General features: G+C 40.3%; 1 protein-coding gene across 2 annotated transcripts; it reads right to left on the reverse strand.

The window, feature by feature from the left end:
- Positions 1-2,562: 2,562 nt before the first annotated feature.
- LOC145804117 (uncharacterized) lies at positions 2,563-3,857 on the reverse strand. 2 transcript variants are annotated; one of them, XM_082897731.1, is made up of 4 exons: positions 3,726-3,857; positions 3,308-3,593; positions 3,181-3,210; positions 2,563-3,091 (listed from the first exon to the last, which is right to left on the reverse strand). In XM_082897731.1, exons 2-4 carry the CDS (start codon positions 3,585-3,587, stop codon positions 2,787-2,789), a joined length of 615 nt encoding a protein of 204 aa, XP_082753857.1. In that variant the 5' UTR covers positions 3,588-3,593; positions 3,726-3,857; the 3' UTR covers positions 2,563-2,786. The 2 variants fall into 2 exon arrangements, with proteins under 2 accessions (XP_082753857.1, XP_082753856.1); XM_082897730.1 differs by lacking the exon at positions 3,726-3,857 and having other exon boundaries at positions 3,308-3,686.
- Positions 3,858-19,440: the final 15,583 nt, after the last annotated feature.

Genomic DNA, 19,440 nt, shown 5'->3' on the forward strand with positions numbered 1-19,440 from the left:
TAGGCGGTCGTGTGTGCCAAGTTTCGTGCTAAACCGACGCCGTTTGGGTATTTTGGGGCGTTAACTCCTCAAATTCAAGTTTCTTAAGGAAGTAATTTGCCTAAAGTGAAATCCGGCTCTAACTCCCAAACCGGGAACCCGATTCGAGCCCCGTCTTCTCCCACAAGTCTCTCGTGCCTAGGCGGTCGTGTGTGCCAAGTTTCGTGCTAAACCGACGCCGTTTGGTGATTTTGGGGCGTTAACGCCTCGAATTCAAGTTTCTTAAAGAAGTAGTTTGCCTAAAGTGAAATCCGGCTCTAACTCCCAAACCGGGAACCCGATTCGAGCCCCGTCTTTTCCCACAAGTCTCTCGTGCCTAGGCGGTCGTGTGTGCCAAGTTTCGTGCTAAACCGACGCCGTTTGGTGATTTTGGGGCGTTAACGCCTCGAATTCAAGTTTCTTAAAGAAGTAGTTTGCCTAAAGTGAAATCCCGCTCTAATTCCCAAACCGGGAACCCGATTCGAGCCCCGTCTTCTCCCACAAGTCTCTCGTGCCTAGGCGGTCGTGTGTGCCAAGTTTCGTGCTAAACCGACGTCGTTTGGTGATTTTGGGGCGTTAACGCCTCGAATTCAAGTTTCTTAACGAAGTAGTTTCCCTAAAGTGAAATCCGGCTCTAACTCCCAAACCGGGAACCCGATTCGAGCCCCGTCTTCTCCCACAAGTCTCTCGTGCCTAGGCGGTCGTGTGTGCCAAGTTTCGTGCTAAACCGACGCCGTTTGGTGATTTTGGGACGTTAACGCCTCGAATTCAAGTTTCTTAACGAAGTAGTTTGCCTAAAGTGAAATCCGGCTCTAACTCCCAAACCGGGAACCCGATTCGAGCCCCGTCTTCTCCCACAAGTCTCTCGTGCCTAGGCGGTCGTGTGTGCCAAGTTTCGTGCTAAACCGACGCCGTTTGGTGATTTTGGGGCGTTAACGCCTCAAATTCAAGTTTCTTAACGAAGTAGTTTGCCTAAAGTGAAATCCGGCTCTAACTCCCAAACCGGGAACCCGATTCGAGCCCCGTCTTCTCCCACAAGTCTCTCGTGCCTAGGCGGTCGTGTGTGCCAAGTTTCGTGCTAAACCGACGCCGTTTGGTGATTTTGGGGTGTTAACGCCTCGAATTCAAGTTTCTTAAAGAAGTAGTTTGCCTAAAGTGAAATCCGACTCTAACTCCCAAATCGGGAACCCGATTCGAGCCCCGTCTTCTCCCACAAGTCTCTCATGCCTAGGCGGTCGTGTGTGCCAAGTTTCGTGCTAAACCGACGCCGTTTGGTGATTTTGGGGCGTTAACGCCTCGAATTCAAGTTTCTTAAAGAAGTAGTTTGCCTAATGTGAAATCCGACTCTAACTCCCAAACCGGGAACCCGATTCGAGCCCCGTCTTCTCCCACAAGTCTCTCGTGCCTAGGCGGTCGTGTGTGCCAAGTTTCGTGCTAAACCGACGCCGTTTGGTGATTTTGGGGCGTTAACGCCTCGAATTCAAGTTTCTTAAAGAAGTAGTTTGCCTAAAGTGATATCCGGCTCTAACTCCCAAACCGGGAACCCGATTCGAGCCCCGTCTTCTCCCACAAGTCTCTCGTGCCTAGGCGGTCGTGTGTGCCAAGTTTCGTGCTAAACCGACGCCGTTTGGTGATTTTGGGGCGTTAACTCCTCAAATTCAAGTTTCTTAAGGAAGTAATTTGCCTAAAGTGAAATCCGGCTCTAACTCCCAAACCGGGAACCCGATTCGAGCCCCGTCTTCTCCCACAAGTCTCTCGTGCCTAGGCGGTCGTGTGTGCCAAGTTTCGTGCTAAACCGACGCCGTTTGGTGATTTTGGGGCGTTAACTCCTCAAATTCAAGTTTCTTAAGGAAGTAATTTGCCTAAAGTGAAATCCGGCTCTAACTCCCAAACCGGGAACCCGATTCGAGCCCCGTCTTCTCCCACAAGTCTCTCGTGCCTAGGCGGTCGTGTGTGCCAAGTTTCGTGCTAAATCGACGCCGTTTGCTGATTTTGGGGCGTTAACGCCTCGAATTCAAGTTTCTTAACGAAGTAGTTTGCCTAAAGTGAAATCCGACTCTAACTCCCAAACCGGGAACCCGATTCGAGCCCCGTCTTCTCCCACAAGTCTCTCATGCCTAGGCGGTCATGTGTGCCAAGTTTCGTGCTAAACCGACGCCGTTTGGTGATTTTGGGGCGTTAACTACCAAGGTCTGGATAACCTCTGGGTCATCCACTCTACGTGTCATAAGCCAAACATTCATCTTATCAGTAGACTCCCCCTTACTGGTCATCTAAATTTTTTTTTAGAAATATGAAAATTAGAATCCAAATAATTTGCAAATATACAATGTTTATTTATATAGAAAAATAAAACAATAAAATGTAAACCTCATGCCGTATCTGAGAGAAAGTAGTACGCCCTGTGGTATGAGCTATGCCGTGAGCTCGCCGATTTTTAGCATTCCTACTTGCAATTTTCTATAACAAGTTCAACAAATGTACGTATGTAAATATGATTTGTATGTTTACATATCATAAATATAACGTAATTGTATACCTCAGCATCGGAAGTACGCCAATACTCTACAAGTTGTTCCCATTGGCTTGGCACAACGTTCATAGGAACATCATCCTTCAGATTAGGATCAGAGCTTCTAGGCTTGAAATACTTAGCCTTAAGCTTGTTCTTGTGATCCTTCCATATGCTGTTGCAGTTTTTCATGCAGATTGGCTTGTACTCCTCTGGACATATATTCAAATTGTCCTATAAAACACAAAGTTTAAGGCTAAGTATAACACAAATTTGGAATTCGAATTTGTGGACAAAAATATACTTTTACCTTCACATCCTTCCAGATAGCATCAACAATATCATCAGGCACATTGTTCCAGTCAACAAAAGTAAGAGGAACAATGTTACCATTCCGGACAATAATGCCAAGTTGAGTAGTTAACTTGGCCACGTTATCCCCTATTGGGCAGTAATTTCCATCAAATTGTATGTGCAGCTTTTTACCAGTACCCCACTCTTTAATGCCCTTGGCACATCCTCTACCACGCCTAGTCGAGGTCGATGAAGAACTAACATGACCTGCGATATACAATAATCATAAACAATATGCAATGGTAACAACCAAATGCAAATTTAAATAATGTGAATACAAATCATATCAAATAAACCTGATGTGGGCTGTGAAGAAGTCGAAGGGTCTGCAAAATACAATGAGAATAAACAAGTTATATATAATGAGCATAAATAAATGTATGTGTAAATAATTTTCATGCAACTCAAAGCAAATTTAAATACCTGCGGATGGCTCATAAGCTGATGATGATAGCTGCTGTGGTGCCATTGATGGTGGACGCACCGATGGTAGGCGTGGAGGCCGAGTACATGGTAGCTGCTGTGGTGCCACTGATGGTGGTCGATACGGTGGTAATGGCCCCTCAGATGCTGGTGGCACTAATGGCCCCTCCGATGCTAGCCGATGTGATGCCTCCTCTAATGGTGGTGCTACTGATGTCCTGTTATGTAGCACATCAGACATCATGCGCCGGGGATGATCAGGCTTCCTCTTCCTTCCCATAATAATCTTCAAGCAATATAACATTAATTGACATTAGAAACATAGACAATGGTTTGTCATCAACTATAATATGACATGATTTGAACTAATACAATTACAAAGACAAAGTAAATTAAGAAATTAATGATTAACTACAACCTTGGCCTTAATTGAATTACTAATGTTGATTACATATCAGCCTATTTGAACATCAACTGTTTCCCCTTCTGCGGCTTCCCTCACCCAACCAACTTCTTCATCACGAAGCATTATATTTTCTTCCAATTGTTGGCTCATGTATGGCTCGATTTGTGGATCAGTTGAACTCGTATCAAATAAACCTCTTTGAGACATCTTCACCACGACTTGCCAGTCTGGTTGTAACAGGTCTGCAACATACCAAACTTGCTCTGCTTGGGACGCCAAGATGAAAGGTTCATTGGTAATTCGATCATCTCGGTACAACAAATGATTGAAGTTCACCAACGTGAAATTGAAGACATCTTCTTTCTTTCCGTGAATGTTGTCAATCCAATCACACTTAAACAACACATGTTTCTTCTCATTGGAATATCGAATCTCAACAATATCTGTCAATTGTCCATAATAGTACACAGACCCCAGACGAGGATTCTTGTCTTTCCGACTAGCATAACTTATGGTATCTGCCTTCAAAGCTACACCACAATTTTGTGTGGCTCGACGATCATCCATGGCCTTTACTCGATACCGAAACCCATTCAGTATATACCCGTTGAACCTCCTTGCCAGGTTATGAGGACCATTTGCCAATAGAATAAGCTCTTCAGAAAGTATGACATCAGTAGTCCTTCGCAAAGTTTGGACCTATTTAACAAGAAATGTAAAATTTAAAATGTAGATCGACTTAAGTAACTAGAATCTATAGAGTTAAATACATACATGTTCCTTGAACCAAATGTGAAAAGTTTCAAAATGTTCACGCCGAAATTGATGATCGTCGACACGAGGCATTTTGAGCTTAAAAACTTCAAGGTGTTTGCTGTGTAGATTGAAATTTTAGCCATACAACCCGGATAATGACAAAGATGTGAACTTCTGACAACCCGGATACAATTCACTTTGTGCATCTTGAAGAAGTTTGAAATACTTTGCAGTCTCTGCATTTGGACCGAGCTGGGGTTCAGATGCACGGGGATCAGGCCCCTGTGGTTCATCACCCTCAACACTTGTACCGGCATGTGGATTTCCCATAGCCCCTTGTATCATTCCAATCATATCATCTCCAATGTCTAAATTAGCTAATGTTTCATTCTCTCGATTACTATGCAGAGATATGTAAGATTCCCCATGATTAATCCAATGTTTGTATTTTTTAAAAAAACCATTCAAAATCAGATGCTCCCGTACACCATCTCGTACAAAATAGTATCGATTCTCACACTTCCTACACGGACAACTGATCATCGAACCTTCAATCCTATTGGTGTAGGCAAACACAAGGAATTCATCAATCCCATTAATGTATTCACTCGACATCCTATTTGGCAAATCAATCCAACTCTTATCCATCATCTGTACACATCCACAAGAATATCTCACCAAAGTAACTCTAAATATAATACCTACACATAAATATTCACTCGACATCCTATTTGGCAAATTAAAGAAATGTCTAAAATTCCTATTTAAGGTTTAAATTAATTAAATTAAAAATTTAAGATTTATTTTGTAATTGAATCTTATTTGTAATTGAATCTTCTTAAACACCAATATAATTTGAGACGATTTAAACAATTAAAGTATTAGTTTAATTTATTTCGTTCTTAAGTTCGTAAACTCAACACAAGTAACTAAAAAATACCAAAAATAATATATTTTTAATGTTTGACTAGCTGAAACTACTAACTGCATTTACTGAGCCAAAACTACGAAAACTAAAATAGCTAACTTGATAGTTATTAGTTCAATGGAGTTGAAATTTAGTGATTTAATCACTGTTTTAATTAAAAAAATAAAAATAACTATTTTGATAGAGATGCTCTAATATAATATGAATAAGAAAATAGTTGTTTGGCCGGATGATGTGGTTGTCTAAATTATAAGATTAAAATTTTTCACATTATGTTAGGTTGCTACTGTTACTGATTTTGACAAACTATTTCTAATTAGAGCATATGATTTGGAAAAAATAAAAAAATAAAAAACTTGAAGGATTGAATGGTAAAATTGATAATTTATGGATGAAATAGAAAAAAAAATGATAATAGTTGAAGAGATATAAATGAAAACAACCATAAAAATAATTAAAAAAATTAAAAACACTAATTGATAATAATTGATAATAATTGATAAATGTTGATAATAATTAAAAAATAAACAGATTTATATATATATATATATACATATATATAGACAGATTTATTAATAACCATGAGACAAATCTGTTATATATAGACAGATTTCAGATTTATATACATATATATAGACAGATTTATTAATTAAAGTATGTTCTTAATTAAAGTATGTTATTAATAAACAGATTTATATATATATATATAGACATATTTATATATATATATATATATAGACAGATTTATATATATAGATTTCGGATAAACAGATTTATATATATATATAGACAGATTTCAGATTTATATATATATATATATATAGATTTATATACATTGCATATATATATATACACAGATTTATATATATATACACAGACCGAGAGAGAGAGAGAGAGAGAGAGAGCATACGCAGAGGGAGAGAGCGTCGTCGCCGGAGCACCACTCTTGTCGCCGGAGCCGGAGCCGCCGCACCACCGATGTCTTCCTCGTAGGCCGTTTGGGGAATTTGGGGGTGAAGTTAGGGATTTGGGGAGGAGGATCGAGCGGCAGCCAAGAGGAAAAAGAAGGGGTTTTTTTTTGGACTTTTTGCGACGGTATGGTGTAGACCGTCGCAAATAGAAGGCAAAACGGCGCCGTTTGAATTAATCCTTTTTTGCGACGGCAAATTTCCGTCGCAAATGATATATGCCGTCTCCAAAAAAAGATTTTTTGCGACGGTTTTATTTACCGTCGCTAATACTTCCGCATTTCCAACCCCTCCGCTTAGTTTCATTACCGACGGGTCAGTACCGTCGCTAAAGGGTATTATTTGCGACAGGTGCAGTTACCGTCGCAAAAAACTGTTTTTTGCGACGGGGGGCGCGGCGTCGCTAAAAATCCGTGTTTTTTACTATGTTTTCTTGTAGTGGCATTATATTCCAGATCGAATGTCAATTTCTATAACTTGCAGGATCTTTCAGATTTCTATAAGGTTTAGTAGACTTGCCAATAGGCCTTTCAACCTTGCAAGAGTGTTTTGTGACTGTTGATTGGCCTTCTTTATGGCTAGAAGGCCTTAATTCCTGAATATATGTGGCAATTCCTCGAAGTTTCAAGCTCCAAACGGCACTTTCTTGCTTTTGACGCCATGTTTCCGTTTTTTGTACAAACAATGGCCCTCAAACTTTTAATTATTCTATTTAAGCTTTTCAACTTTGCTCTAACAAGCGGTTGTGGAGAGGGCACTTAGGTATCAAGGTGATTTTGGTTAGGTTCGAATATATATATGAGGAGATATTGATTTGCGTTATACTAATTGATATTCAAAAAAATTCGCTCCAACTTAAATATGACCTTTAAACTTTTAATTTTAAAAAAATTATAAATAAATAAAAAAAGCCTAGGGTTTGACTTTTATAACAAAATAAATTCTAAATTTTTAATTCTGTCAAGTTAAATCCTAAATTTTTGATTTGTTTTCAATCTAAAATGTTCGCCACGTAGATAAGTAAAATTAAAGAAAAAAAATAATATTTTTGTCATTAAACTTAATGAAAATGATTATTTTAGACATTTTATATGCACCTATCGTAAGCTTAATCGCTAAAATACTTTTTTCTGTCGGTTTTACTTAATAAAAATAGGAACGATGGTTTAGATTGAAAACAAATAAAATTATTAGGATTTAAATTAACAAACATAAAAACTCAGGATTTATTCTGTTACAAATGTCAAACTCTAAGGTTTTATTTGTAATTTTCTCTTCGATTTTTTTTTTTTTTAAATTCAAGCTCTCAAACTTTAATAGTTAAATCAATACAGTTCAGTCTATTAAAAAATGTGGAAAGAAAAAAAAAACACTAATTACAAGATTTAAATCGAAAAAATAGTACAAGTACAAAACAGATGAATGATGGATTGAAAAATACTAACAATTTCACCACGTATGTGATTTTCATACTCCATTTTTTTTTTTTTTTGAAAAATTAGTCAATTATGAAGCAGGTAATATAACATAATAACTTTTCTCATTTAATAATTGATCTGCCCATATTGTCTTAATTATAAAATTTAGAGATCTTAAATAAAAAATTTGAATGTTTGAAGTTCAAACCAAAAAATTCAACGGTGGCATTGAAAACTAAAAATAAGTTGGAAGGAAAATTTATACACAAATGTTACAAATTTTTTGTACGCATGTAATAATTAAATTTTGAGAGTTTGAAATAGGATTCATCTTAATAAGAAAATGATAAATGTCACATCAATAAAAAAAATCATAAAATTAATTAATTTGTAAAACAGCACCCATATATATATATATATATATAAAGTAATCGTATATAAATATAAAATTTTTATTCATTGCGATGTAGATGTATATCTGTTAGTTATATATTTTGTAAAAGTCAGTTACAATCCGACACGTGGCAGAATAAGGGTATTATTGGAAAATAATTTAAGTCTCCAGTCCTGATCGTACACGTGGTGATGATAATTGGTTCTCACATGGTCTGAGCAACATTGGATCAGTAAAGAAACGTAAGGTGACGTGGCTTCAACGGTTACTCATATTCAAATTCAAATACAAGAGGGAAGCCTAACTGCAAATGGTGGCATAATGGAGCTACTTCTAAGGCAACATGATCAGCGATCATGGAGGAGCAGTTCGACGGTTCGAAGAGCAGTTCGAAGGTCATCTTTGACAAGTATAAATAGCAGAGAGACCCCCAGGAAAGAGGACGAAACTCAGATCATACATACTAGTCTTTACTTCATATTTTACTTTCCAGTTTTACATTCCTGTACTTTCAATACCTGCACTTTACATATCTGCACTGCACTTCAATTCGTAGGAGTAGTCTCAAGTAGATTCAAGTAGACTGTTGCTGTAAACCTCTTCGAGGCTGAGTTTGGACTATTGTAAGTTTTTCATTTTTATGAAGTACTTCCATTGTTCTTCATATTAATTGTTATTTCTCTTAATTTCTCCTAAGTCAAGTCACCATTAAAAGTCCTCTTCATTGAGGCTGAAAGAACTAAAACACAATCGTCTGGTAATTGGTTGGCAATCACAATTTCTGTAAGGACTAATTGATCCTTGCTGGCACGCTCACATTTACAAAAATACCCTTCGAAAAGCCAAAAAGCCAACATATATTTTTGGCACGCCCGGTGGGACCATTAAAATATGGCTAGACGAAGACGACAAGGAGAAAATGAACGCTTGGAGGAAGGCGTAGAAGGAGAGGTAGAAATACCTAATCCAGAGGATAATGTGGTAACACATCCTGTGGAAACTCCCATGTTATCAGAACCTTTGGTCGAACAGACCAGTACTTCTGGACAAGAACCATATGCTCGTAGTATTGGACGAAACCAAGGAATTGGACCATCCACCATTCCATCTACTCAGCCAACAAATCCATGGGATGGCTTAGTAGATGCTATGGGACAACAACTAATGAACACAATGGAAAAATGGGCAACATCCTTCTTGGATTGAATGAGTAATCACCAACCAACAAACACAAGACACACGGAGGAGGTTTTAAATGTCCCTCAGCAAAGATTGGCTAGAGATAAACAGCCTATGCAAGTTAATGGACATTCTAATGGTCAAACTAGTACCCAAAACTTTGAAAAACCATCACCTCAGTCTTGGTATGAACCTGTTTCGAGGCCTGCAGCGGGCCAAAATGCCTCAGTACTCAACAATGAGGCTACACAAATTGGTGGACCTGGCCAAATACAAGAAACTGGCATAAGAACGGTTACAAATCCCATGTTCGAAGCCATACCTGGTACTAGGGGGTATAATAATCCTTTATTCGAATTCATACCCGGGGGGTTGGAAGGTTTTCCCACAAATGGAAGGGATACAACATCTGTTCCAACACCTTTTGCAGGTCCTTTCACAGGACAGGCTCAAAGGGGTTACCCACACCCCCAACAGCAACCTGCACCACAGGGGCACCCAGTCCCAAATATGCAACCTTATGGACCAAGAGGACCACAGGCACAAGTTTGCCCACCAAACCCTGTGTTTGTCCCTCCAGTAGTGGTTCAGCAAGCACAAAATTTGGTTCCTAGAGACCAGATTGCTGATATTGTTAGGGAGATATGTGGACCAATGGCTCGGGGGGTCCAGACTCCTATATACAGAAAACCATACCCATAATGGGTAGATAGGGTACATGAATACCCAAGAGGATTCAGAATACCAGATTTTACTCTATTTTATGGAACTGGAAATCAGTCAACTGTAGAGCATATTGTTAGATTTGCTGCTCAATGCGGTGAATTCACTAATCATGATTATATGAAACTGAGATTATTTCCAAATTCTCTGACTGGAGGAGCATTCGTATGGTACATCAACCTTACACCTGGGTCCATTCAAAATTGGCAACAGATGGAAGAGGCATTCCATGCCCAATTCTTCCAATCAGAGCCAGAAGTTTCCATGGCAGACTTGGCTAGATTGAGTCAAAGGCCTGAGGAAAAGGCTACTCAGTTTATTGCCAGATTTAAAAGGGCTCGGAATAAATGTAGAGTCATTCTCCCAGAGCCAAAGTTTGTAAGATTGGCTCAAAACGGTTTAGAGTTCAGGCTTCGAAAGAAGTTTGATTTAACTGAGTTCAGGGATTTGGTCGAATTAACCTATAAGGTGTCTAGATATGAAGCATTATTAGAAGAAGAACAAGATCGAAATAATGCCTCGTATAAGACATATTATAGAGATCCCAATTATGAAATCGATGCAGCAGAGATTGTGGGCAAAGAACCTATAATTTGTGAAGCATTGATTCATAAAGACACCACCATCGACCAACAGTTTAAAAAGAAAGATTTCCACAGAAAGTATTCTTTCGATCTGGCAAAAGCAGATGACATTTTTAACCATCTGCTTGCAGCCAATTTCCTTAAGTTACCAAAGGGAGTAAAACTGCCATCTCCAGATGAACTTAAAGGAAAAATATATTGTAAATGGCATAACTCTTGGTCTCACTCAACTAAAAACTGTATTGTTTTTCGAGACAGAATCCAGGAGCAGATTCGGAAAGGAAGTCTGAAATTCCCAACCAAAACAGAAAAGATCATGGGGATTGATAGTAACCCGTTTCCAGAAGTTGGAGAAGGCACAGCTAATGTGGTTGTACCAAACTTCCAGAATCTATCTCTGCAGGAGTTGGAAGAGATCAACGTGCAAATGCATACTGCCAACCAGACAACTGCTAAGAAGGAGACTAGAAACCCACTAGCTATTGGACAAGGTTTCTCACATCAGAAAGAGCAATCTGACGAAGAAGCACTAGATGACAATTCCTTGGAAGCAACTGTAATGCAGAGGATGTGTCCCAGGTGCAGACTGAGTCATAAATGGTTGAGGGGACTTCCAATTGATGGAAAGCAATACTACAGAGATGTTCAAAGGCATTCTAAGCTAACCAATGCTTACAACAAAAGACCGTATCCGGGTAGTGATAGGCAGCGACCATCAATGGTTGAACCTGCAGTGGACAGAATGCATGCTAAAGGCAAGAGATCCTTGTATGAGTCTAGACCACCTAACTACTACAGAGTAGAAAGCAACCATTCTGAAAGAAGATTGGGGAAGAGTTCAGGTTACGGGATTAAAGCCAGGGATTGGCCTCCTAGACTAACCTCACGCAGAACTGAAAGTGGCCACTTTCATCAAAGGCCAGAAACAGACCCGAGACATGAAGTCAGGAACAAGTATCTACCTTCACAGCCAGTTTCGAAGGCGGTTTCGAAGGTAGAAAGAAACAGTTCCACATCTGGATCAGTAGGTTCGTGGGTGCCTGGAGTCCCGGACTGGTTTGTAATGCAAAACAAACCTAGGGAAGTGCTTGCTTATGGAGATGTTGTAAACCAAGGCAGGATGATCAAGCCTCCTATGGTGGCTCCGAATAACTGGGTGCTGCTTAAACACCCAAAGACGAGGGAACCAGACATGGTCCCAGTCATCTCAAGATCACAGAGGAGAAAAATTCAGCGCAGGTACACCCAGTACCAGAAAGATCTGAAGGAAAGTGGAGAAAATTCTTCACCAGTCAAAACGGAATGAAGGAAGAACCCAAAGTCAGACCACGCTCCAAAGCCGGTTCCACAGAGCAAAGTGGTCTGCAGCCGAGAATAATTGGCTAAGGTTCATGCCGAACTAACAGCCAGGGAGAAGGCTAGTTTAGCTGGATTGGAGAAGGCTATGATGGAGAGTGATAGTGAGACAGAAGAAGAGATTGGCACAAGCCAAAAGAAAGAAATGATAGAAGAAGAGATGTTCGAAGCCTTCATGGCTGAACAAACGTTTCTGACTGAAGAGCCAGTTGAGAAAGATCCTTCGAAGGAATCAGTTAGCAATGAAATACCAGAATGCATCATGCAGGATGTTTCTGAGGAAGTCGACCAAAGTGACCAAGAGGGGAAACAGGTACAGCCAGCCATCCAGTTTGGCTCGTTTCCCCCAGTATCAGTGAACATGGTACACATACTACCACAGGAATTCCAAGCTGGAGATGAGAATCAAGAGGGGCAGGAAGCTGATCCAGTTCAGATCTCTAGTGAAGACTCACAAGCAAGTATGGTGCAAGATAATTTCGAAATGGTTACCCCGATGGAAGATGAATATGAGAGCGAGGAAGTGGTAAGCATCAACCTATCGTATCCATTCGAGTATCCCTTGAATTCCATGACACAACATGTTAAGCCTTTGTACATCAAGGCTTTCTTCGATGGGATACAACTGAATCGAGTCCTAATAGACAATGGGGCAGCAGTAAACTTGTTGCCAAAATCTTCTTTGAAGAAACTAGGGAAAAGGAATCCCAGGTTGATCCCAACCAGCACAACCATCGCTGGTTTTGCTGGAGATAAGCAAATGGCTCAGGGGATTCTACCCATTAATTTAAGTGTGGGAACCAGGGATTGCATGACAGCATTCTTCGTAATCGACAGTAATGCTAAATATAATGCTTTACTTGGAAGGGATTGGATCCACACTAACAAATGTGTGCCTTCTTCTTTGCATCAGAAAATCATGATGGCTTTAGGCAATGGAGAGACAGAGGAAATCGATGCAGATCCTCAACCCTTCATAGCCTGTGCAGACGTTGCGGAGGCTAAATTGTATATTGAGGGAGTGACACCGCTCAGTATACTAATGAAAGATGACGGTTCAGCCGAAGTGACGGCTGATGACGAAGTGACACACTTGAAGCACTTAGTCTGAGAAAGTGCTGATGAAGAGGTCGTTCTAAAGGATGACAATGATGCCTGGTTATAGGCAAAGAAGTGAAAAGCAAGAAGCCACATCCTTGGCTCTGATTAAATTCTCAACATTGGATGTAGAAGCTATAGTCCAGAGAGTACAGGAGCAAAAAAGAGAGGCCATGATACTCGGCTGCAAGCAGAAACAGCAACAGGTCAGAATTTTGACCCTTGGGAAATATTGTGCATTGGACATTGAGACAAAAGTCCAGGAGATACAGGAGGAGGATGCCTTATTGACAGATTTTGTCTATGAGGAGGAGGGCAAGGATGTTGAACTAAAGAACCTAGGAGCAGAACAAAGCAAGAAGGCTACTTCGAAGGTTGAAGAAATCAAGGAAGAAGCTTTGGTAAGTCCTCAGGCACAAGACCCTTTAGAAGAAGTAAATCTAGGGGAAGGTTCTGTACAACAGCCCACTTATATAAGTGCTTGTTTGAATGCTCTAGACAGAAACCAGCTATTGGTTGTTCTGAAGAAATACAAAGATTGCTTTGCATGGTCTTATAATGAACTACCAGGATTGGATAGGTCATTAGTGGAACATAGGCTCCCCATGAAGCCTAATTTCAAGCCTTACAAGCAGAAACCAAGGAGGATGAGTCCAGAAGTAATTCAAAAGGTCAAGGAAGAGATCCTTAGACTCCTCAAGGCAAGTTTTATTAGAACAGCCAGGTATGTCGAGTGGCTATCTAATATTGTGCCTATAGTCAAGAAGAATGGCAAAATAAGGGTATGTATCGATTTCAGAAACTTAAATCTGGCAACTCCCAAAGATGAGTACCCTATGCCTATAGTGGACTTGCTGGTAGACAGTTCAGCAGGTCACCAAGTCTTGTCAATGATGGATGGGCATTCCGCCTATAACCAAACCTGCATTGCAGAGAAAGATATCCACAAGACAGCATTCAGATGTCCTGGGAATATTGGCACCTTTGAATGGGTTAAAATGTCATTTGGTCTAAAGAATGCTGGAGCTACATATCAAAGAGCCATGAACACTATTTTTCATGACCTCATTGGAGGGTATTTGGAATGTTATATTGATGACATTGTGGTTAAATCCCAATCCATGGAAGAGCACCTGTTTCACTTAGAAGCAGCCTTTGAAAGAATGAGAAGGTTCAAATTAAAGCTCAACCCTCTTAAATGTGCCTTTGGCGTATCATCTGGAAACTTCTTGGGTTATGTGGTACACAAGAAAGGAATACAGATTGACCAGAACAAAGCCAAAGCCATCATTGCAGCCAGGCCTCCATCAAGTAAGAAAGAATTGCAGAAGTTCCTTAGACAGGTTAACTTTCTTCGAAGGTTTATTTCTAACACTGCAGGAAAAACTAAAGTATTTTCTTCCTTGTTAAGGCTGAAAGCTGAAGAAGAATTCGTGGTCAGCAGAGCATCAAATTGCTTTCGAAGGTATCAAAGCCTACTTGGCTAACCCTCCAGTGCTGATGCCACCAAAGGGGAACAAGCCCTTGTAGTTGTACATAGCTGCAGCAGAGGATTCATTGGGAGCTTTCTTAGCCCAAGACAACGAAGAAGGCAAGGAGCAAGCTATTTATTACCTTAGTAGGTTTTTAAATTCTTGTGAATGTAAATATTCAGCTGTTGAAAAGCTGTGTCTTGCTTTGTATTTTGCTGCAATAAAATTAAGATATTATCTTTTGCCTACAACTGTCTTGGTAATTGCAACCACAGATTTGGTTAAATATATGTTATCTAGACCAATGTTGAGGGGAAGAATTGGCAAGTGGATACTTGCCTTATCAGAATTTCATCTAGAATATGTCCCTCAAAGGGCAGTAAAAGGGCAGGTTTTAGCCAATTTCTTGGCAGATCATCCATCTCAAACAGAGAGCCAGGAGATAATGGAGTTTGGTATGGCTAATGTTGAGCCATGGAAGATGTGGTTTGATGGGTCGAAAGCCAATGGCTTAATTGGAATTGGTGTTGTAATAAGATCTCCACAAGGGGTAGAAACCACACATGGTTTCAGAGTAGATGAAGCCACTTATTCTAATAATCAGGCTGAGTATGAAGCTTTAATAGTAGGATTAGAAATCATTATTGGGCTACAAGTACATGCAGTTGACATATTTGGAGACTCTCAATTGGTGGTTAATCAAGTGAAAGGGATTTTCAAGTGTCAAAGCATAAGTATTTTGCCATATTATGTTGCTGCATTACATTTGCTTTCTCAGTTTCAAATAGCAAATGTAACCCATGTTCCAAGATTCTTGAACATTAGAGCTAATGATGTGGCTCAAAAGGCTTCGAACTTCAAGAGAAAGGATAATTCTCAAAGGGACATAAGTCAGACAACATATCAGAAATTAATACAACCTTTGAACAAAAGGAATATGGTCTTGGAAGCCAACCATAATGACTTACAAGAACAAGATTGGAGGCATCCAATAATGCAATATTTAGCTGGTCCATCTTCGAAGGCCAGCAGGAAGGTCAAATTGCAGTCCATGCAATATATGATATATGGTAATGCCCTTTACAAAAGAGGGGGAGATGGCTTATTGCTGGAGTGTTTGGGCCCAAAAGAAGCATTAACAGCCATGGCTGAGGTTCATGAAGGCATCTGTGGCACTCATCAGTCTGGTGTGAAGATGAGATGGTTGCTTCGAAGGCATTCCTATTATTGGCCAACCATTCTTAAGGACTGCATCGAATATGCAAAAGGTTGCCAGGCATGCCAAAAACATGGCGCAATAAGGCACGTGCCCATAACTGACTTACATGCAGTAGTGAAGCCTTGGCCATTCAGAGGATGGGCCATGGATATGATTGGCAAAATACACCCACCTTCTTCGAAACATCATTGTTTCATTCTGGTGGCCACTGATTACTTCACTAAGTGGGTTGAAGCCAAGCCATATAAGGCTGTAGATCAAACAGAGGTCATTGGGTTCATTAAAGACTTGATCCATAGATTTGGCATCCCACAAACCATAACTATAGACAATGGGACTGTGTTTGATGGGAAGATGGTGAGATCTTTTGTGGCAGAATTTGGAATTAGTCTTGTTAATTCCACACCTTATTATGCACAAGCCAATGGTCAAGCTGAATCATCCAATAAATCCTTGAAAAAAGGTATACAAAAGGTTGTGGAAGATAATCCTAGGGATTGGCACAACCTTCTGTTGGATGTTTTGTGGGCTTACAGAACTTCCCCAAGATCAAGCACAGGAATTACTCCTTATGCCTTAGTATATGGGCATGATGCAGTGTTACCTGTGGAAATTAATATTAAATCTTTGAGGGTAAAATGCCAAGATTAGTTAGATCCCGAGCAATACCATCAAAGCATGTGCCTGGAGTTAGAAGGCATAAATGAAGCCAGAATCCTGGCTTTGAATAGCATTCTTTTACAGAAGAAGAAAGCAGCCAAGAATTACAACAAGAAAGTTAAACACATTGGCTTTGATGAAAGTATGGAAAACAATACTCCCAATAGGAATTAAAAGCCATAAGTTTGGCAAATGGTCACCTAACTGGGAGGGGCCATATCAAATTCATAGAGTTTTGCCTTTTGGAGCATATCATTTAAGAAATTTAAATGGTTATGTACATCCCAAAAAGATTAATGGCAGGTATCTGAAACCTTATTTTCCAACCATTTGGGAAACACAAGGAATAGGATAATACAAAGACACAAGGCTATTCGAATGATGCACAAGATTTGTTCTTTTATAAAGAATTAAATACGTTGTGCCACAGATTGGCCCAGAAATCATTACAATGTCTTAATTGTTTTTGTACAGTAGACTTTCTATTGCTAAGTAACAGAAATAATTGGATAGCTGCAGCCATGTCTCCTTTTCGATCAGCCAACTCTTGATTGGTGATGTGCAATTTGGTATCGGTTCGAACCAACGCCCGGTTTACTGCAGCTAGCTCCTCTTCAAGTTAGGCTTTCTTCTCCAGCAGCTGAATTCGAAATTGAGAAGCAGAAGAGTGCTGTTCCTTGAGATCTGATACTTCAGTATGCACTTGAGAAACAAAACTCTGATCCTTAGCCAGTTTCTCGTCTGCAGCCTTAGCAGCATGACAAATGTTGAGGTAGAAGTCAACAGTAGCTGCTGCCTGAGATAGATAACTTGAAACTTTCATGCCGGACTGCTCAGCGATTTTGCAACATTGAAGGAACCCATCTCTGATTATTGGCCTTTGCAGAGCCTCGAATGGAATTCTTGAGAAAGAAATTAGCAATTCTAGGCATGTGCCCATATCTATCAAAGGTGCAGAAAGCTTGCTGCTAGAGGAAGAACTCTAAAAAATTTCCAGCAAGGAGTCAGCCAAGACTAATGGCTCAGCTTCGGCATTAAATGATGGAGAGGTAGAGGGTGTGTCGGAGAAACTAGCCAGTTTGGCTTCGAAAATGTCTACCTCATCCATAGACATGAGGGGTGCAGAAAGTGTTGTGGTGAAAAGCACAGAGGACTGCATGGGAACAGGAGAAATAGGTGGAGCATTTCTGGCAGCCTCTATGGTCTTAACCACCAATGAATCAAGTGAAGAGGGGCTGGAAGTGGGTAAAGATGATGAACCAAGAGTTGGGGAACTATCAGCACCCTCTGAAGGAGAATCAACTGCCATGTGAGATGAAGTAGTAGTAGGAGGAAGAGCGAGGATCGAAGAAGCAAACTGAGGCAGATCAAGAGTCAAGAAAGGGAGGTATGGCTCTAAGCCAAGGAAAAGAGATGCAGGGATACTTGGACTCGGAAAAGATGTATTGAATATAGGCTTAGAAAGTGGGAGCATGATTTGAATGGTTTTCACGCGTTGCATCTGGTCAACTACAACTGAAATTGGGGAAGGTCTCGCTGGAAAGATGAATGTAGTGGTCGTTGCTGCAAAAAAGAAGAAAATGTGAGGTAATGTCAAGTCTCAGTCTTGAAGATTCGACAAGAAAAGAATAAAGGCATGAAGAAAATTACTTGTTCCAGGGTATAGTTCAATAGTCTGTTGTTCTATTGCCATTTCCTTTGGTAATGCATCAACGGCAACGACCTTCTCTCTTAGGAATTGTTGCTGCTGCCTCCCCTCAGCCCTTTCAAGGACAACTATGGCTTTGGAATATTCTTGTTCTACAGCCTTATGGATGGGGTCTTCAAACGAGCCGGTAGCTAAAGCAGTAACCTTCCTCCTCTTTTCTATTACTTGGGCAATTGTCTCGGAATCAGAGTCTTCAGTAAAATCGGAAGGAGAAACAGTAATTTTTCTTCTCCTTTTCTTTTGAATTGGTATCATTCGCTCCTCCATTGTCTTCTCGACCTCTTTAGGTTGGGGTCCAGACTCTTCAAAAATGAGCTCCTCCTCTACCTTCTTAGCGGCCGTCTCCTCTTGAGCCAATTGAGGTACTCTTTTGCTTCTTTTTAAGGGAGACTCCTGTTCTTGATCTTCTTCTTCTTCTTCTTCTGTCTCTGGAAGCTCAGTTTTTTCCTTTTCTAGCTCAAGGAGTTTCTTCTTCTTTTGTTGTTGACCACCTTCATAGAAGAAGGATTAGAGATAAGATAGCAAGCATTATGTGGAGAGGTTAGAGAAAAGGGAAAAGGGGTACATAATTCGGGTGACTCTGGGAGGAATTGAAGCAGCAGAAGTAAACTGAGTTGTAGCAGGTATTGTAATTGAAACAGTGGAAGAAATGACAGTCTCAGCTCCCTTGGGCTTGGGCACATCCAGCACCTCCAATAGGTTCTAAGGGGGGATAGCCAAATAAACCTCCATGTTGCTCACCCACCAATTTTGATATCTCTTCAATTCAGTACCTTGAGGAGAGAAAGGGGTGAACTCAAAACTGGCCAAATCATCCATAAACTTGAAGGTTGCCTCTTCTAACCTTGATTTTCGAACCTTCAAATCCCTCTTAGTAAGGCTCAGATTGGTGTTGCTACAGAGAGGGATTGGGACCCCTTGTGTGAGACCAAATTGTCTAGCAAATTGGGCAGGACAATAGGGCTCAGCTATACACTTATAAGCTCTAGGATTGGTGGTCCCGATGAATATCTCTCGAGGAATTAGAAGAGAAGCCCATATCTCCTTATGAACAGGTAAGGTGCAGAGCTTGTCACTTAGGAAATTATTCAACCAAGTTGGGCCAATATTGGATTCGAAGGGACGGAAGTAATGAAGAGGAGGGTGGCTGGTAGCTGATGAAAGAAAGAAAAATAAAAGGAAAAAGTAGAGGGATAGAGTGAAGCATTGGCCAATCTTATGCCATGGGTAAGAGAAAACGGCCCAGAAAATTTGAGGCATTTGG

The sequence above is a fragment of the Camellia sinensis genome, chromosome 12, assembly GCF_055761805.1.
Source record: "Camellia sinensis isolate YWXY chromosome 12, ASM5576180v1, whole genome shotgun sequence".
NCBI classification, from domain to species: domain Eukaryota; kingdom Viridiplantae; phylum Streptophyta; class Magnoliopsida; order Ericales; family Theaceae; genus Camellia; species Camellia sinensis.